Source organism: Saccostrea cucullata, unplaced genomic scaffold (genome assembly GCF_032062105.1).
Source record: "Saccostrea cucullata isolate Sc308-1 unplaced genomic scaffold, CSIRO_AGI_Scuc_v1 ctg4714, whole genome shotgun sequence".
In the NCBI taxonomy this organism is placed as follows: Eukaryota; Metazoa; Mollusca; class Bivalvia; order Ostreida; family Ostreidae; genus Saccostrea; species Saccostrea cuccullata.
In genome coordinates, this window is record NW_026937310.1 from 40,419 (window position 1) to 58,456 (window position 18,038).

The 18,038-nt window shown below is 32.8% G+C and overlaps 1 protein-coding gene across 1 annotated transcript; it reads left to right on the forward strand.

Moving 5' to 3' along the window:
• On the forward strand, nucleotides 1-12,043 carry LOC134247855 (ubiquitin-related modifier 1-like). The gene is made up of 5 exons (XM_062730257.1): nucleotides 1-217; nucleotides 5,445-5,515; nucleotides 6,299-6,380; nucleotides 6,467-6,515; nucleotides 11,116-12,043. The coding sequence occupies exons 1-5, from the start codon at nucleotides 189-191 to the stop codon at nucleotides 11,182-11,184; spliced, it is 300 nt and encodes a 99-aa protein (XP_062586241.1). The 5' UTR covers nucleotides 1-188; the 3' UTR covers nucleotides 11,185-12,043.
• Nucleotides 12,044-18,038: the final 5,995 nt, after the last annotated feature.

Here is an 18,038-nt window from a genome sequence, read left to right on the forward strand (position 1 = left end):
CTCGGCGCTACTTCCGTCGAGGCCTCAGAGAGACATTTGATTTTTCATTATTTTTGTGAGTAAACAAACTAAAATTTGCGAGACTTAAAACAGAGGGAAGCATCCGAAGAGTTTGTCTGTAGGAGTTTACCGGAGACATACGGCGTTGAAAATTAACTTTCTACTTTTCATCAGTTTCATTTTGTGGGATGAAAATACCAGTTGCCGTTGAATTCAGGTTTATATATTTATATATATGTGTGTGTGTACATGTGATCAATAGGGGCCTACATATACATTATACAGTAACGCTATTTATCATATCATTGCATTGACAGGTCTTGAAGGGGACCACGGTGGTTTGGTTAATAGCTATAATCTACAGCGTCGTGCCATAAGTATTCGCGGAAAAATGGCGGACGTGATTTGAGAGTTATCGCGCTTGCAACATAAAAGTCACCCAAATACAACAAAAACAAAACAAACGCTTACCTTTAGTACTTTGTTAAATGTCCCTTGGATCGTATACATGCCATGATGCGTTTTGGGATGGATTTATAAAAGTTTTGAATATATTCTATGGTGAAATTCTGCCAAGTGTGTAAAATAACATCGAACAGCCGGTGCGTCGATTTACCCAAAAGGACCCAAAAGAACCCAAAAGGACCCAAAAGGAACCCAAAAGGAACCCAAAAGGACCCAAAAGGAACCCAAAAGGACCCAAAAGGAAATTAAGAACGACCCAAAAGGACTTGAAATAAAGAGATTAAATGGATATATAATGAATACTTTCATATTTTATTAAAACTAAAACTAGTTTTTGGAGGGTAAAGTGCGTGTTTGGGTTGAGGTGGGCCCCCCCCCATCCCCCACCCCACCCATCCCCGATACCATATGCCTAGAACATGTCATTAAATAAACTTATTTCTTTATTTATCAAATATCATATAATAAGATATAATAAAACAGAAGGAGAAATAGAATAATACAGTGCACTAAAATTTGTTAAATTCAGCTAAAAGAAATCAAAGCATATCTGACCAGATTTAATTAAGGAATGACTCTAATTCTTGGCCAGATTATCGAGTATAATATGGTTTGGGTCAGTTTACGCTTTATAATCCGCGAAGCGAAGCGGATTATACTCGATAAAAGAATTTGAGTCATTCCTTATAATTTAATTTTAAAATAATTAAACAACTGGGGATGTAAAATTGTGTTGTTTTTATTCGTTCAAATTTACCGCGCAATAATACAACCGTAGTAACGGAAGTGATGGGAAGCAAGGGGAGGTAAAAACTGATACATAGATCTAGCAGCCATGATGCTTGTTTACATGAGGTAAGATCGAGCAACTGTTTGAAGTTAAAGGTACATTCATTAAATCTGGAATTTTTCATGAATCCGAAGGACTGGAAATGAGGGGATTGATGGATACAGATGATTCAGCTGGTTGTCAAGGGGGTGTGTCCCCATACCAAACCAGATTATACAAAATGTTATGCGTTCCTTTTTGGAAATCAACCAATGAGAGACAAGAATACAAACAGAATTAAATTATTGATTGATGTGTTATAAAAGTCGTATGTTATTTCTTTAAGAAAAGTTGCAACAATATAAATGTATGTTTTTGCCAATTTTTAGGTAAATTTATAATATAATATTCATAATTTAATTCAAATTATTAATTTTCAATGTATTATAATATATTAGTTCGAGTCCTTTTGGTTTCCTTTTGGGTCCTTTTGGGTTCCTTTTGGGTCCTTTTGGGTCCTTTTGGGTTCCTTTTGGGTCCTTTTGGGTCCTTTTGGGTAAATCGACGCACCCTCGAACAGCTGATCAGGGGTGGTAATATCTCCGGCGTGATTTTGGATCTGTCTTTTAATTCTATGCCAACAATTTTCAATGATATTAATGTCCGGACTCTGGGCCGGCCACACCATACCCCGAATATTATTTGCACATTTATATTCCTCTACAACACGAGCTCTCTGTACCGGCGCATTATCGTCTTGAAAAACGTATTTGTTTGCAGGGAAATGTCGGGCAATAACAGGCCACAGATGATTGTCAAGGATGTTTATATATTTCTCAGCATTAATGTTACCTTGTACCTTGCATAGAGTCCCTGGACCATACCAGCTGATGCATCCCCATATCATTACGGAAACTTTGGATTTTGAAATCGCATACATGCACTCCGGACGGTACGATTCCTGGGCGGATCTCCAGACATACACACGATTATTTTGCCCTATAACCACTTGAGATTCATCACTAAATATGATAGGTTTCCAGTTTTGTTCAACAGTCCATCTTTGTTTGAGTAAACACCATGCTAAACGTTTCTTTCTATTTACTTCTTTGACAACCATACGTTTCCTCACTACTCTTCTGTAAATTTTGTTATTATGTAAAATCCGCTTGACTGTCCGTTCACTAATAGGTTCACAATAATTTCCATCATTAAAATCAGTTGTTATGTCCTTCAAAACACTTCCAAGGTTCTTCCTAACCATACGAAGTAATCTTACTTCACCACGTTTTGACACTTTCCTGGGACGTCCCGATCGAGGAGCTCTTTCCACACTTTTTCGCTGATGAAACGTTTTCAAAATTGATCTACATCTAGATTCGGGAATTTTCATAATTCTTGAGATCTCACTGACTTTATGTCCGTTTTCTTACAAATCTTTAATCAGCTGTTTTATCCCTAGTGACAGTTCTTTTGATTTTCTACCCATGTTGTTTAAAGTCCGTACTATTCGGCAGTCTAACTTTAGCAGACGTCAAACATGACATCACAAACTTTGACCTCACGCGGTTTCGGGGATGATGTCAAAATACAAAAAAGCGATTGCATAATGATTTAGAACGATTTGAAAAAAACGCGAAGCGTGAACGTTTACGACGTCCGCCATTTTCCGCAAATACTTTTGGCACGATGCTGTAGCTGCAAAATTGTAGCTATGTTGTATGTTAGTTTGCCCTAAAAATCAGTTGCCGTTCGCCCAAATTCCCGTTAGCCCAGAGTTCGGTTGCCCTAAACCTTGTTTGCACAGGGTCTGTTCCAGTTCGCTGTATTTAATCAGGTCCAGTACAATCTCTTGATTTAGCTATATAGCTTTAAATAGCTATATAGCTTTATTAATGTATTACTATAGCTTAATTTAGCTAATTTACTACACTTTTTCTTAAAGGTGTAATTTTCTCAGAATGTAAAAAAAGCCCACCTTGGTGCAGTGATGATATACAACTTTGAACTCTTCTTAAAGTGCATGTAAAAATCACTCATCAAATTACGTCTCCGTGAGAGACTTCGTACTCAAAGTTCTACAAGTTTTGGGGCTATATAAAGCAATTGATACAGTTACTTCTGCAATGATATTATAATGGAGACCAATTATGTTCAACAAGATAATTGATTGGTAACAGTTCAGCACAATGAGAAGTAATCATACTTTTCCTTGCCTCAAGGCACCCAAGGTAGTGGACAGTTAGTCTAACAATAGAAATTTTCTTTTTGCTTAAAAGTATTCAAAAGCTGCAAAGTTAGAACTATCTTTGATTTTGGTTGTTGTTTTAATAGTCCATAATACATGTATGAAGAGTCAAATACATGCGAAATTTTGTTTATTTTCAGCAAAAAACATTTTTGTGAAAATCTTTATATAAATAGCTAAATAACGCTATTTTGAATAGCGTAATAAAGCTATATAGCTATTTAAAGCTATTAATATAGCTAAATCAAGAGATTGTACTGGACCTGTTAATATAGAATAAGAATTTTCATTTTCCATCTTCTTATTAAATCATTTCTTGAGATCAAAGGGAGAGATTCTTCAAAGGTATAATCTTCTTTATTCGCTGTTCAGTTCCGACAATGGACTTATTAATGCCCCAAGTCCTTCAATTGTTTTCAAAACATAGCACAATTCGTAAATATACCACGGATGTATTCCCCTAATTAACGTTGATATTAATCATCTAATTAACTATAATGCAAACACTAAGGCCTTCAAAAAACATTAGAATCAAATTAAAAATTAATTAAGACTAAATAAATATCATTCTTCGTATCATTTGAAAAATAAAAATCCCAAGTTTGAAAGAAATTAAAACCGGAATAGAAAATACATGTTATAATATTTAATTCATATAGTATTGGGTATATACAGCTGTATATAAATATAGGGCGAAGAAGATATTGGGCGAACAATATTTCGCTTGAATGGACTCCTGCTAACAGGTAGATCGAGCGAATGAACCCTGTACCCTCTCTGCTTGAGAAAATTCGGACAGATAAGGCAAATAGCTACAGATCCATGCATTGTACCGGTAAAACCTTTGATTAAAGCCGCTGATTTATTGTCTTGTTTGAACATATTTCATTGTATAATTCATACAAAGGGATTGGTAACAAGTTCTTGCAACTTAGATTAACCTTTCCTTTTAATATATACAATAATTATAACTATACTAATAGTGATTGCCAGAATGATTACTGTCGCTCGCTTTAGGTATTATTTCTGGACTGTTTAGCTTTCTCCAGCTTTAAGAATGATACCTGATAATCGATAAGGTGAAAAACAATAAATGCTATAAATAATACCTGAAGTGAGCAACAAAAAAGCAGTGATGAAGGTTTTTACAACACTTGGATTTGTAGCTTTCTCCTTTATATGTCTGAATTTTATCAGGCAGAGAGTTACAGTTCTGCACCTAGTAAATAGCCAGACATCTTGGCCCAATGAGACCTCAGCCCGTGAGATTCATAACTTGGGCCCAGAAAGGTTGGCCAAAAATTAATAACAAGCCGGACCATTTAAGACACACTCTCTAAGTATAAGAGATATCTCTCTAAGTACAGGAGATATCTCTAGAAGATATCTCTAGTTTAGGAGATATCTCTTTCTCATAGAGATCAATATCTCTTAAAAATGAGAGATATCTCTTTAATTTGGGAGATATCTCTATTTTTTAAGAGATATCTCTCTAAATTGAGAGATATCTCTGTAATTTTATGATAGATTTTATTTTCTGAATAAATAGCAAAAGGGCTTACCATGGACCTGTCGTATCCAAGGTGACATTGGGTCGAGATGTCATTGGGCCGAGGTGGGCCGAGGAATTATGTGGTAAAAATCTTTAAATAAACCTCCTCTTTACATGTACATGAATACCAAAGCCGTGATGAATCAGCAGTAATACAATGCATGTGAAAAAATTGTATTGTATTTTCCATTGCAGTTTCTATTTACTTGTGGATCTCGATCTAGAGACTCCTTTAAACCTTACAGCTTCCATTGATGTTTATCATGCACTTAGAATTAGTTTTTGAAATAATTTCCAGGCAATGGCTTGTGCCATTTGAATATATTTTAGATCTGACAATTAAGTTTTACAAACCATACCATATTATATTATTCATTTTCCCTCATATAATTTAGTGAGTTCCATTTCAGTGGTGGGGCCGAGTTGTTGTTCGACAAAGTGAAAAAGCATGATGTAGAACTGCCAAACTCTGAGAAAAAATGTAAGGAACATATTTCCCAGGAAGACTGAAGTTTATTTTTTTCTTATAAATTACTTGGGCAACAGTAATTATTAGTTCACAAGAACAAACTGCTCCAATAAGCTTTTCTAATCAAAGTTTATGGTGTGTCTTTGGGAGTACAGTAATTAAGACATGAATGAAGTTTGCAGGATACAATGTAATCCTAATGTCCTCTATGCCTAGCTCCAAGTCTGTCTAGCTCTCTTTCTGTAGAGTTAAAAAAATCTCTAATGCCAACTTGTGTTTTTTAAAATTTGTGGATATATTTTGCTATATGCTCCACATATTATAGATTAAATTGTCTTGATCTCGCAATTTTTTTACACTGTTGTGACTATTTGAAAGATTCTTTTTCAGTATATACTTTTAATTATTGAAATTTTTTTTTTTTTTAAATTTAATGTAGTTTTGACAAAAACAGAAGAAAGCCTTTATTCAGAGAAAATGCAGACTAAACTTTAAATATGAATTTCATTATCCCCCCCCCCCCTTTGGGACCTGAGGGTTGGTCAAGGCTTAAACAATCGAATTGGTGCCGTATCTCTTTCAATTTCTGGACATCAATCAGTCAAACTGTTGGCAAAATTGCAACAAGCATTGCAATTGAACCCTCAATCAAAATTTTGAAATTCATGGCACAAGGTTATTAAAGGGTTCTACTTCTGGAGTTAGGTTGGTTGGGATAGGTTGGGGTTTTAATGATCATACAGTGAAAATGCATTTGTATTCTTTTTATTCTTTTATTTTATTTTTTTTAAATAGGGAAAATACGTCATCTTTTGACATATATCAGAGATAACCTACTGAAAGAACGTCCAGAACTATTTATGCAAGGAGACACAGTGTGAGTAGAACATGGTTTAAATTTCCTTTCTGCCTACATGCTCTTTTGTGTTTTAATTGTTTGACTCATTACTCTTTTCTTTTCAGAAGACCTGGAATCTTGGTGTTGGTCAATGATGCAGACTGGGAACTACTAGTAAGATATTTATATCAACAGCCTCTTAATTAGCTTAAAAATGCAATTTATTAATATAAACTAGAAGGTAGGATTCTTCTCTGGTTTCTGACTAGATGAAATATCAAAATATATTTGCTTATATAGTGTTGAATAATTGGGAAAATTTCATAATCGATAATCGGTCAAAATCGGAGAAGCTTAATCGATCAATGATCGACTTAATTGGTAATTAAGATTTCAAATACAAAATTCTATTTCTTTATAGCATTTATCATTTATGGAACAAACTAAAAATAACATTCTATCAAGTTTATTCTAAAGACAACTTTGTGTTGTATAAGTAACAAAGAAACAGAAAAAAATTTACATATTTGCTCATAAAAACAAAATGTTTGTAATGCCATCAGATTTTGTATTCCCTAGTTAGAATAATCTGACTGTGTTTGATACAAGCCCTCACCACAGTTAGAATACGTCCCATATACTTGCAATGTACTATAGCAAATCGGAGCAGATCCGCTCCGAAACAATTTTGAAGAATATAAAAGGATTTGCACTGGAAATAACTTCCAAATTAATCAAAACAAATCTGACTATATTTTTGGGGGAATGGTGGCGTATGAAAATATCTTTTCTGCCTCTCAAAATTCTTAAAGGACAAAACGAATTTAGTTATAATTTTTACATAATCAAATCTTGAAAAAAAATTCAAATGAAAGTTAAATTAATAATAAGGGACTTACGTTTCAAAATGTATAAAATAAATATGATTTTCCAAACAAACTAGAACTATGTAACTTAGCTTGTAAAATCTCCCAATCTATAAGTACATATTTGAACCCATCTTCGCTAGTCAAGGGTGACGATCTTAAAGAGGATAGGAGCGGATCATCACCTTTGGCTAGCAAATAGTTTGAACCAAAAATCTGTAAAAAATTAGTATTTTTTCTCTCTTAGTAAACAATCAATTTTTTTTTTGTATCATTTTGTATCTTCATGTGACATTTCATCTGTTAAAAAGTAAGAAAAATTTAAATATAAGAAGCATATGAAAATAACAAATGTATCCAAAAAAAAAAAAAATAGCCGAGAAAATTCGGATTAGCTAATATCCATTTATCCTAACAACTAAGGTTGGCTTCTGATATTTAAAGTCTTAAAAATTTTTTTGTCCAGTTTATTTTTATTTTCTATACACAAAGGTAAACTGAAAATCAAATAAAAATATGGGGGTCAATATATGCTTCTTTTGGTGCTACAGAACATTAAATATGACCATTTTTGCACTGAAATTTGTTTCTTAATCAAAAATTACATCTTCAACATTTTCCCTTCTGTATTTTTATCCAAATAAAGCCTGGAGAAAATAAACTAGAAGTCTATTTTAAAAAAGACACTTTAGAATTGTGACTTGGAAAAAGTTTCAAACTGCTTCGCATAATCAATTATTTGACCTTTCTGCACTCACAAAATGTGATTTTTCTGGCACTGAAAATTTAAGAAGCAAGAAAATTATTCTTAAACTTTTGCAGAATTTAAGCAGATAGGTCAAAGTTATCTTAAATATTCAGAAAAGAACATCAAAAGTGGTGGTATATGATGTAAATATTGAGATATTACTAAGAATGTGTAAATTTTATGTTAAAATTGGCTCCATTTTTTCTTTGTCTTTCAGAATATATTGACTATACATGTATTAGTCATTATTCGTCAAAAGAATTCATCATGTTCTTAAGAACTAATAGAGAACAAGCATAACACATTTCACTGCAAAAAACAGCTTTGTGTGCAGCCAGCATGCATGGAAAAATAGGAATCTAAATTCAATGTTAAAACTTAAAATTATGCAGAATTTTAGAAATAAAGGTCCAGACCAAAAATGATTCAAAAACACAGGATTAAACGTCCTTAAATTATTTATGTCATTTTGGTAATACATGTATTATCTTATATGCCCTATATGGTAGTATTTTTTTTTATGCAAAAAGAAAAACATTTGATCTTTTGAAATGAAAATAAGGATCACATGGTTGGCAACATAAAATTTTTCGTAATGTCCAGGGAAAAGGTAATGACCTTGACCTGAACTTGCCTCTAATATAAAATGGTCAAAGAGGATGTTGCAGTTCTTTTGTTATTTTCCCTGAATATGTAGCAGATAAAAAGAAGAAATTTGTGTTACAGAAACTGATATTAATTTTACTCAAATGCAACAGTATAATAGTACAATGAGGAACAATATTTGGAAGCTGCATATTGACTTCTAATTTGCCATAAAATGAAGTTTAAATTAGTCTCACACCAAAATATGTAAGATTTTCGGATTTTTAGGTAGGGAATCCCCATTATTCTTAAAAATTGCCTACTTGAACACAATAATCTTGATATATGCACAAAGGCAGGAGTTTTTTTCAAAACTGCCATTTCCGATTTTCGTTTCAAAGAGGTACATTTTTTAAAAACGTTAAAAATGAGTAAAAATTATTCTCCATACGAAATGCAAAATGTGTACATAAATAACAATGGTCATCATCGTGTCCGAAATAATCTAGTGGATACGCTGATGGACTGCTATCTGATATAGCACTTTTACCAGAACATGGATTCGAATCCTGGAGTGGATCATTTTTTCTTAATTTTTTTTTCAATTTCTTTTTGCTATGGAAATGCAATGAAATATCAATTTTTTATAGGAGAGAGGGAGAGTGCACAAGATCTAGAGAGAGAGAAAGAGAATGTCAAGAAGTTAATGAGTAACTATATATTAAACATGCAGGTTTAAATTGTTTTCCTTTATATCCTGTGACTTAAAACTAATGACATATGAATGATTATCCCCCCCTTCGAAGAAGGAAGGGCATATTGCTTTGATACTGTCTGTTGGTCTGTCGGTCCATTTAGTTTCCGTTCATTTTCTTCACAGCTGTTGCACATACTGAAATGAAATTTGGTATACAGGTATATCAGGTAAATATTTAGGTCAAGTTCTGCTTTGGGTACAATCACCCCATTTCTCACAGAGTTATGCCCCTTGGACTTAGAAAACTTCCACTTATTTACAGTTTCCGTTCATTTTCTTTGTAGAGGTTGCACATACTGAAATGAAATTTAGTATACAGATTTATTAGCTGAATATCTAGGTAAAGTTCTGTTTTGGGCAGGACTGCACCATCAGACTTAAAAAAATTCTACTTATTTGCAGTTTCCCTTCATTTTCTTCGCAGAGGTTGCACATATTGAAATGAAAGCTGAAGGTCAAGTTCTGTTTTGGGTATAATCGCTCCATTTTTGTTAAGAGTTATGCCCCTTCAACTTGGAAAAATTCCACTTAATTGCAGTTTCCGTTCATTTTCTTTGCAGAGGTTGCACATATTGAAATGAAATTTAGTATACAGATTTATCAGCTGAATATCTAGGTCAAGTTCTGTTTTGGGTATGATCGCGCCATTTTTGATAGAGTTTATGCCCCTTGGACTTGGACAGTAATTACATGTATTTAACCCCGTATTAACACAGAAAAATTTCAATTTTGGGGAGGGGGCATAAGTGTTTTACAAACATTTCTTGTTTAGTACATGTATTGTTAAAATAATTTTTTTTTTTAACATACAGTTGTTTACTCATTTTGATTCATATTCCATCTCTTATATCAGTAGCCAAGATTTGACTTGAAACAAATGGAATGTCTTGGATGTAGCACTAACAAAGTGATTATGGGACATTTAATTTCATGAAAAATATATTTTTGCACAATGTCTACAGTATATAAAACTTTCAAAATGGTGTTTTTATTGTTCTAACCTTCCTTGTGCAAAATGGCGATAGTGATATACATGATTAAAAAAATTAATAAAATAAAAAGGACAACATTCACTAAAAGGTTGCCAATCAGTTCCTATGTGAGGAAAAACTATGCATGATATAAACCTAAAATGTGAAGAAGCAGGGAATATCCGCTGTAAGCATTGTCCCCTACGTTCCTGTATATATATATATTTAGATCAACATAACGCAGGTATTTAAATGTCCTTCTCGATACATAGGGAATAATTGTGAGTTTCTGCAACACCCTCCTTAATCTTAATGATACCATCTTTTAGTGATATTGTCTTTTGATTCTGTGAAAATTTCATTAGTATTTAAATACAAGAAGAATCTTACTTTTAAATGTGGCATACTCCAAAGGTTGCTAATTTAGAACTGTGTTCCTCTATGATCTTTTATCTAGCATAACAGGTTGATCTTGCCTATGGACTGCTGTAAGTTTGTGCTATTTAACCTAAAAATCTCTAAGTTATAAAAAACCCACAACATTATAAGATGTTGGTTCAAAGATGTCTTTTTTTGTACACAATATGTGCTGAAAGTATGAAAATGGGTATTGCAAAAACATTTATCTGTGGGTTAGGTTGCAGGAACACTTGTTTCTATTTAATAGTTAACTAAATGTTTAATCTATACAATGTAAATGAAATTAAAACTAAATAGAGTTGAATATTTATGTTAGCGAATGCTGATTTATTTACTTGGTACCTTCATTCATTACATTTACATGTATTATCTTACAGGAACAGTATTGACTTAAATTTTCCATTTCATCCTTTTTATTTTCTTTTAGGGTGAACTTGATTATGAACTTCAACCAAATGACAGAATTGTATTCATATCTACATTGCATGGAGGATGACATTCCAAGAAATAATATTCATTAGACTTGTTTCCAAGCCATTCCCAGAACAATGGGAGTTAATGGAGAGTGACATGCTAAACACCGCCTTACTCTGTTACAGAGTTGAATTAAAAACAATTTAGGGCACACTAAATTTGTCTAAACTTTACACCCAGTGAACACTTTTCCATCAAGTGCAAAAGTGTACTCACTTTTACTTTGTTTAATATATACATATAATAACTCTGCAAATTCCATCTAGATTCCTACATGATGAATATGCTCTTTAAAAAAAATTGCCTCTTCATAAAATGTTTTGTTTGTAAATGTATTTTTTTTTAAAAATCACAAGTACAACAAATATTTTTTAAAAAAATCTTCCGCAAATAGGATCCAATCAGCTGGTTGAAATTTTAATGATCATATTGAATATGCTACAATACACCCAATTTCACTTGAGTACAAGGTGTATATGTCTACAGCAGGTGAAGTATGGTGTAGACAAATCAAGCATGCCCATAAGTTATGAGAATTATTGCAATGTGAATTAAAACAAAATGAACCAATGTACTGTATGTATGTATGCATGAGCTCATGGAAAGAAAGATGTATAACTGACCTTGCCCAATTGTCTTTGGTTTACAAATATGACAGAATTCTAGGTCAGTTTTTTCCCAAATATAGCCCCAATCCTGACGTTTCATCTTCAAATACAAACAATATTTTGTACAGCCCATTTCTATGTAAAAGAGAAATTGTAGACTGAAAGGGGAAAGTGTACGGGCATATTTCAGTGTGATGGGAGTTAAATATTGGCTTGTATTTATTGATATGTTTACAATTATTCATTATAAATACACAATGCTTTCATTAGAAATACTTTGTTATACACACTGAAATCAAACAAAATACCCTTTGCTAATATCTAACCAGTAAACCAAGGGTGTAAAAAGGGACCACGTTACTATACTTCAGTAGAATGTCTGAGTCTGTAATATTGGGTTTGGCTATTTGACCTTGGTTTGGGGTCATATCTTATTTATTATCATAATCAGCCTTTGGAACAAAGTTTGATCTTATCGTAACATTTTATTGCAGAAAACTTCTTACATTTTAATGTCTAGATGAGCATTGTCATAATACTGATGAGAAGAATTTAATTATTAACAAGAGGCCAAAAGGCCTCAACTTCTGATAAATTGTACAACTATCAATTCTATTTGAAACCTCATATTTAGATAAAGCCTTAAAATTCCAAAAGAAAGTAATCTTGATTATTGGTCAATACACTCTGAAAACTCAAGATGCATTAATTGACAAAGTTTGATGATTTTAAGCCACTTTTTGTTTGAAATATATGAATAGCCATGAAATTTGAAAAGTATGTCTGAGTGACCTCCTTTTTGGATAACATACTCTGACACCTCAAAATTTGTAAACTAACAAAGTTTAAGGATTATAAGCCTTACTTGAAATATTTCAATACTGCCCTGTAATTCCACAAGTGACCTACGTTTTAGTAGTCACATAACGAAGACCTAATTCTATTCCGTTCAGTAACTAAATTATTTAAATACTGCCATAAAATTCTGAAAGTAGGTAATTGTGGTGTACTTCTCAGTTAAAATACCTAAGATGCATAAACTGGCAGTTTGATAACCCTATGCCAACCTGAAATATTCAAATAAATTATTAAACAAGAGGCCCATGGGCCACATCGCTCAACTGAGCTAGGAAAAAAAGTGGAATCATGGTTTGAACAAATGTGAATACATGTACATTACCAATAATGATGCTTCCATATCAATATAACTAAACATGGCTTTTCTGTACTATAAAAGAGGATTTTTTTATATAAAAAAGTTTGATTGTTTATTTTGCTCCGCCCTACCTTGGGGGTCATGATTGCAACAAACTTGATTCTACACTACCTGAGGATGCTTCCACCTAGTTTTATCTTTCTTGGCCCAGTGGTTCTTGAGAAGAAGATTTTTAAAGATTTTTCCTATATATTCCTATGTGAAACTTTTGATTCCCTATTGTGGCCCTGCTCTACCCCCGGGGTCAGGATTTTTTTTTAATAGACTTGATTCTACACTACCTGAGAATGCTTCCATTTAAGTTTCATCTTTCTTAGCCGAGTGGATCTTGAGAAGATTTTTAAAAGATCCCATTAATTTTTCACTAATTCATAATTATCTACCCTGAGATTTTAATTTATCTGCTGAAGGGTGTGGCCCTTCATTTGAACAACTTTAATCTCCTTCACCTGAGGATACTTTTGGCAAGTTTGGTTGAAATTGGCCCATTGGTTCTTGAGAAGATGAAAATGTTAAAAGTTTACAACGACAACAACAATAACGACGACAGACAACAGTGAGCTAAAAATGATGTTAAATATGGCCACGGCATTCAGAAAAAAAATCCCAAAATACCTGACTTTTGATCAATTCTCAAAAACTTACTTGTTTACCTGCCATTTTCGTCCGACATACGTCGTTTGTCAGTCATAAACTTTTGAACATTTTTAGCTTCTTCTCTGGAACTAATGAACCAATTCCAACCAAATTTGGTATACAGCATCTATGGGTAAAGGGGAACAAAAATTGTGAATTTCATTGTCCCCGCCCCCTAGGGCCTGAGGGATGGGGCCAAAACCCCTAAAATTAATGAAATCTTTAAAAATCTTCTTTACTCCTGGACATCAAGCAGTCAAACTGTTGGTATGAATGTAATGAACATTGAGTCCTAGTGCAAGGGCGGGGCTATATAAGATTATAAAGTGAAAATGCCTAATTTCTTTGAAAATCTTCTTTGCTCCTGGATATTAAATAAACTAACTAAGTGCATAGTTTATGATAAGCAAGAGTGCCTATTCCAAAATTATGAATTTTATGGCCCCAGGGTCAGGGGTTCTGCTGTTAGGGCAGGCTCTGTTGATTATATAGTGAAAAAACATTAATTCTGTGAAAATCTTCTTCAGAATCTCTGTTCCTCGGTACATGTATTATATAAACTAATTAAGTACATAGTTATGATGAGCAAGAGTGCTTTATACAAAATTGTGAATTTCATGGCCCCAGGGTCAGGGGTTTGGTGTTAGGTCTGGCTCTGCTCCTGGGTATTAAATAAATTAACTAATTAATAGTTATGATAAGCAGGATGCCTCTTTCAAAATTGCGAATTTTATGGCCCCAGGGTCAGGGGTTCTGGTGTAAGGGCGGGGCTCTATTGATAATATAGTGAAAATGCAATAATTCTTTGAAAATCATCTTCTCTAGATCTGCTCCTAGGTATTAAATAAACTAACTTAGTATAAGTACATAGTTATGATGAGCAAGAGTGCCTTGTTGCAACCACTATTGAAATAACGACCACTATTGAAATGATTATTTCAATAGTGGTTGAGAGTGCATTTCAATAACAAACATAATATGCAAACACTATTGAAATATGACCATTATTGGAATAATTATTTCAGTAGTGGATTGGAGTGTACTTCAATACCAAATACTAGTATAGGTTGCTAACACTATTGAAATAATGTTCACATTTGAAAGTAGTTCAAGAGGATTGAAGTGTCCGTGTATTAATTGAAATTTCTGCAAAAAATATTATGTTAGAAAAGAGAATGTACATGTAATCCATCCTTATATTTATTTTAATATTTTGGATACTTCTATACAGCTTGCAATGTTATTTTGGAATTAAAATCATTGTCAGCAACTGTTAATTATTTTGATATCTATTGGAATCATTGTTTAAAGCACTATTGAAATCAATATTTCAATCACTTTTGAAATATATATTAATCGCTATTGAATATTTATTTCAAAAGTGAAAATTATTTCAATAGTGGTTGAAACCTGATGTTTGGAATTAAAATGCACTCCAAACGGTGTGTTCCCTGAACGTCTACTCATTATAAATTTATTTTATTATCACCCTCAATTAAGGTAATTCCACTCTCCTATGATGTCATAGGTTTTTGCAAAAACTGTTTTTAGTCTGAAATAGTACCTGATAGAACAATATCTTTTGGAGGAATGCTTTTCAGTAAGTGTACTGATAAATCTTGTAAAGTAAAGGAATTTTAAAAATGCATTTTTCTTTATTTAATCAATTATTCAATCCTTAAAAAATATTGACAAGGGCAATAACTCCTTCTCAGGTCTCAATTCAAAAGTGTTTTATAAGTAGGAAATATTTAGGAACATTCAGCATCAAAATTATGCATTTTAACCAGTTTTTATTGCGCATTTTTCATAATACTGTTTACAAAAAATGTGCGATTTTTTTTGTTCACATATACTTCTGTTTATTTATACATCCCATCTTAAATAATATGGCAACCTATACATTTTTTGCAATAATTGAAAATTTTAAAGTATATTAAATGAAAATAAATGCAGTTTTAAGCTCACCTGAGCCGAAGGCTCAAGTGAGCTTTTCTGATCACATTTTGTCCGTCTGCTGTCCGTCCGTCCGTCTGTCTGTCCGTCTGTAAACTTTTCACATTTTGAACAATTTTGACCAAACTTGGTACAAAGCATCCTTGGGTAAAGGGGAATTTAAATTGTTAAAATGAAGGGACATATCCCCTCGCAAGGGGAGATAATTATGAAAAGAAAAAATAGGGTGGGGTCATTTTAAAAAATCTTATATCTCAAGAACCACTGGGCCAGTAAAGATGAAACTCATGTGAAATCACAGGTAGTGTAGATTCAAGTTATGTTCAAATCATGACCCCCAGGGGGAGGCGGGGCCACAATGGGGAATCAAAGTTTTACATAGAATATATATATATCTTTTAAAAGGGATCTATTAAAGAAGGTTTGTGCAAATCATGACCCCCTAGGGCGGGGCCACAATGGGCAAAGTTTTATATAGCAATATATAGGAAAAACCTTTTAAAATCTTCTTTTTACTTCAAAGCCATGAAAAGTGATATTTATTGGAAGCATCCTGGTATAATGTAGATTCTAGTTTGTTCAATGGCCCCCCGGGGGTATATTTTTCTGATATGTGCTTTTATATAAATAATCTTCTTCTCAAGAACCACCCAGAAATTTGCCCACTTTAGCAACAGGGATTAAAAACCAAATTTAATTCTTCATATAACTTTTTAATAAACATTATATCAAAATTATTTTGATTTTTTTTTTTAAGAAATGTGTTAAGATATTTTTACACAAATCATTTGGAAGAGAATTGATAATTTTGAAAAATTTTACAATAATCTGAAGTTTTTGTCGTAAGTTCTTTTGTAAAACTGGCCCCTGGTTTAGTGTAGATTCTAAATTGTTCAAATCATAATATATCAAAGTTTTACCTTTATCTCACCACGGCCAGAAAAGCTGAAACTTATGTGGAAGCATCCTGGTATAATGTAATTCTAAATTGTTCAAATAATGACACCCGGGGGAAGGGCAGGGCCACAATGGGGAATCAAAGTTTTGTATAGAAATATATAGGAAAAATCTTTGAAAATCTTCTTCTCAAGAACCACTGGGCCAGAAAAAGTGAAGCTTATGTGGAAGCATTCTGGGGGAGTGTAAATTCTAAATTGTAGGAATCATGACCCCCGGGGAAGGGCGGGGCCATTATAGGGAATCAAACTTTAACATAGAAATATATAATCTTCTTCTCAGGAACCACTGGGCCAAAAAAGCTTAAACATATGTGCCCATGGAAGGATCAAGGGGTAGTGTAGATTTCAAAATGTCTAAATTATGATCAGTGGGGTAGGGTGGGGATGCATTATGTATAACAAGGGTGAAATCTGGTAAAGAACAGAATGGTCAAAGCTTCTCAAGCGTGATGTGGCCCATGGGCCTCTTGTTGTACTTTGAACCATTAGAATTGTGAGGGTGGAAGACCTTAAGGGGTCTTCTAAGGGTTACAGGTAGAGTTTACCTGAATAATATATACATGTATCTATTAAAGAAGGAATTCTACAGCAAAATTTTATTTTTTTTTTAAAGATTTTATCCACATCAATTGGTGTGTATTTTTCATAAATAATTTTTAGCAACAATTAAAAACACCCTTTATCTGTTTTTTTTTGTAACATGTTTTGTTACTAAATGTTAATATTGTACCTTTATTAACGGCAAGCTTAAAACTTAAAAAATAAGGCCTCTTAAATTCCCACCCCAAATTAAATTGGATTTCTGAAATTATTTTTGAAGATAAGTTGTCAAAAATTCTCTTTACATGTCTCGTGTACTACTGTTTCTTTTTCGAATTTTAAAAGTTTTTTTTAATAAAAAGTATTTATTGTATGAACAAATATTTGTTTTGTGCTTTCAATTATTTAATATCAAGTTTATGGTACATGTAATTTAATGAACTCCAGATTTATAACAATACGGTATTTTTAGTTTGGATGAATTAACTGAACTTGAAGTTGAGTACAAAAGTTTATCAGTAAATATTCAAGTATTTAATCACAGCAAGGTAACACAGGTAAACTCTACCCGTACCCTTAGAGGACCTCTTAATTGAGTGTGATTATTAAATAATTTTATAATGAGTAGACGTTCAGGGAATAAACCCTCCAAACCACCACTATTGAAATAATTATTTCAGTAGTGGTCGTATTTCAATAGTGGTTGCATACTTTGTTTGCTATTGAAATGCACTCTCAACCACTATTGAAAGTAATTATTTCAATAGTGGTTGCATACTAAGTTTGTTATTGAAATGCACTCTAAACCACTATTTAAATAATTATATCAATAGTGGTCGTATTTCATTAGTGGTTGCTCACTATGTTATTGAAATGCACTCTCAACCACTATTGAAATAATTATTTCAATGGTGGTTGCAACAATAGAGGGGGCTTTACTTTTATACTGAAAATGAAATTG

Bases quoted from the DNA above. Each gene is read 5' to 3' on its own strand.
- LOC134247855 (XM_062730257.1), top strand. From the start codon at position 189: ATGAAAATACCAGTTGCCGTTGAATTCAG. The intron at 218-5,444 runs GTTTATATATTT...GTTCCATTTCAG, and splicing joins CCAGTTGCCGTTGAATTCAG to TGGTGGGGCCGAGTTGTTGT. The intron at 6,516-11,115 runs GTAAGATATTTA...ATTTTCTTTTAG, and splicing joins ATGCAGACTGGGAACTACTA to GGTGAACTTGATTATGAACT.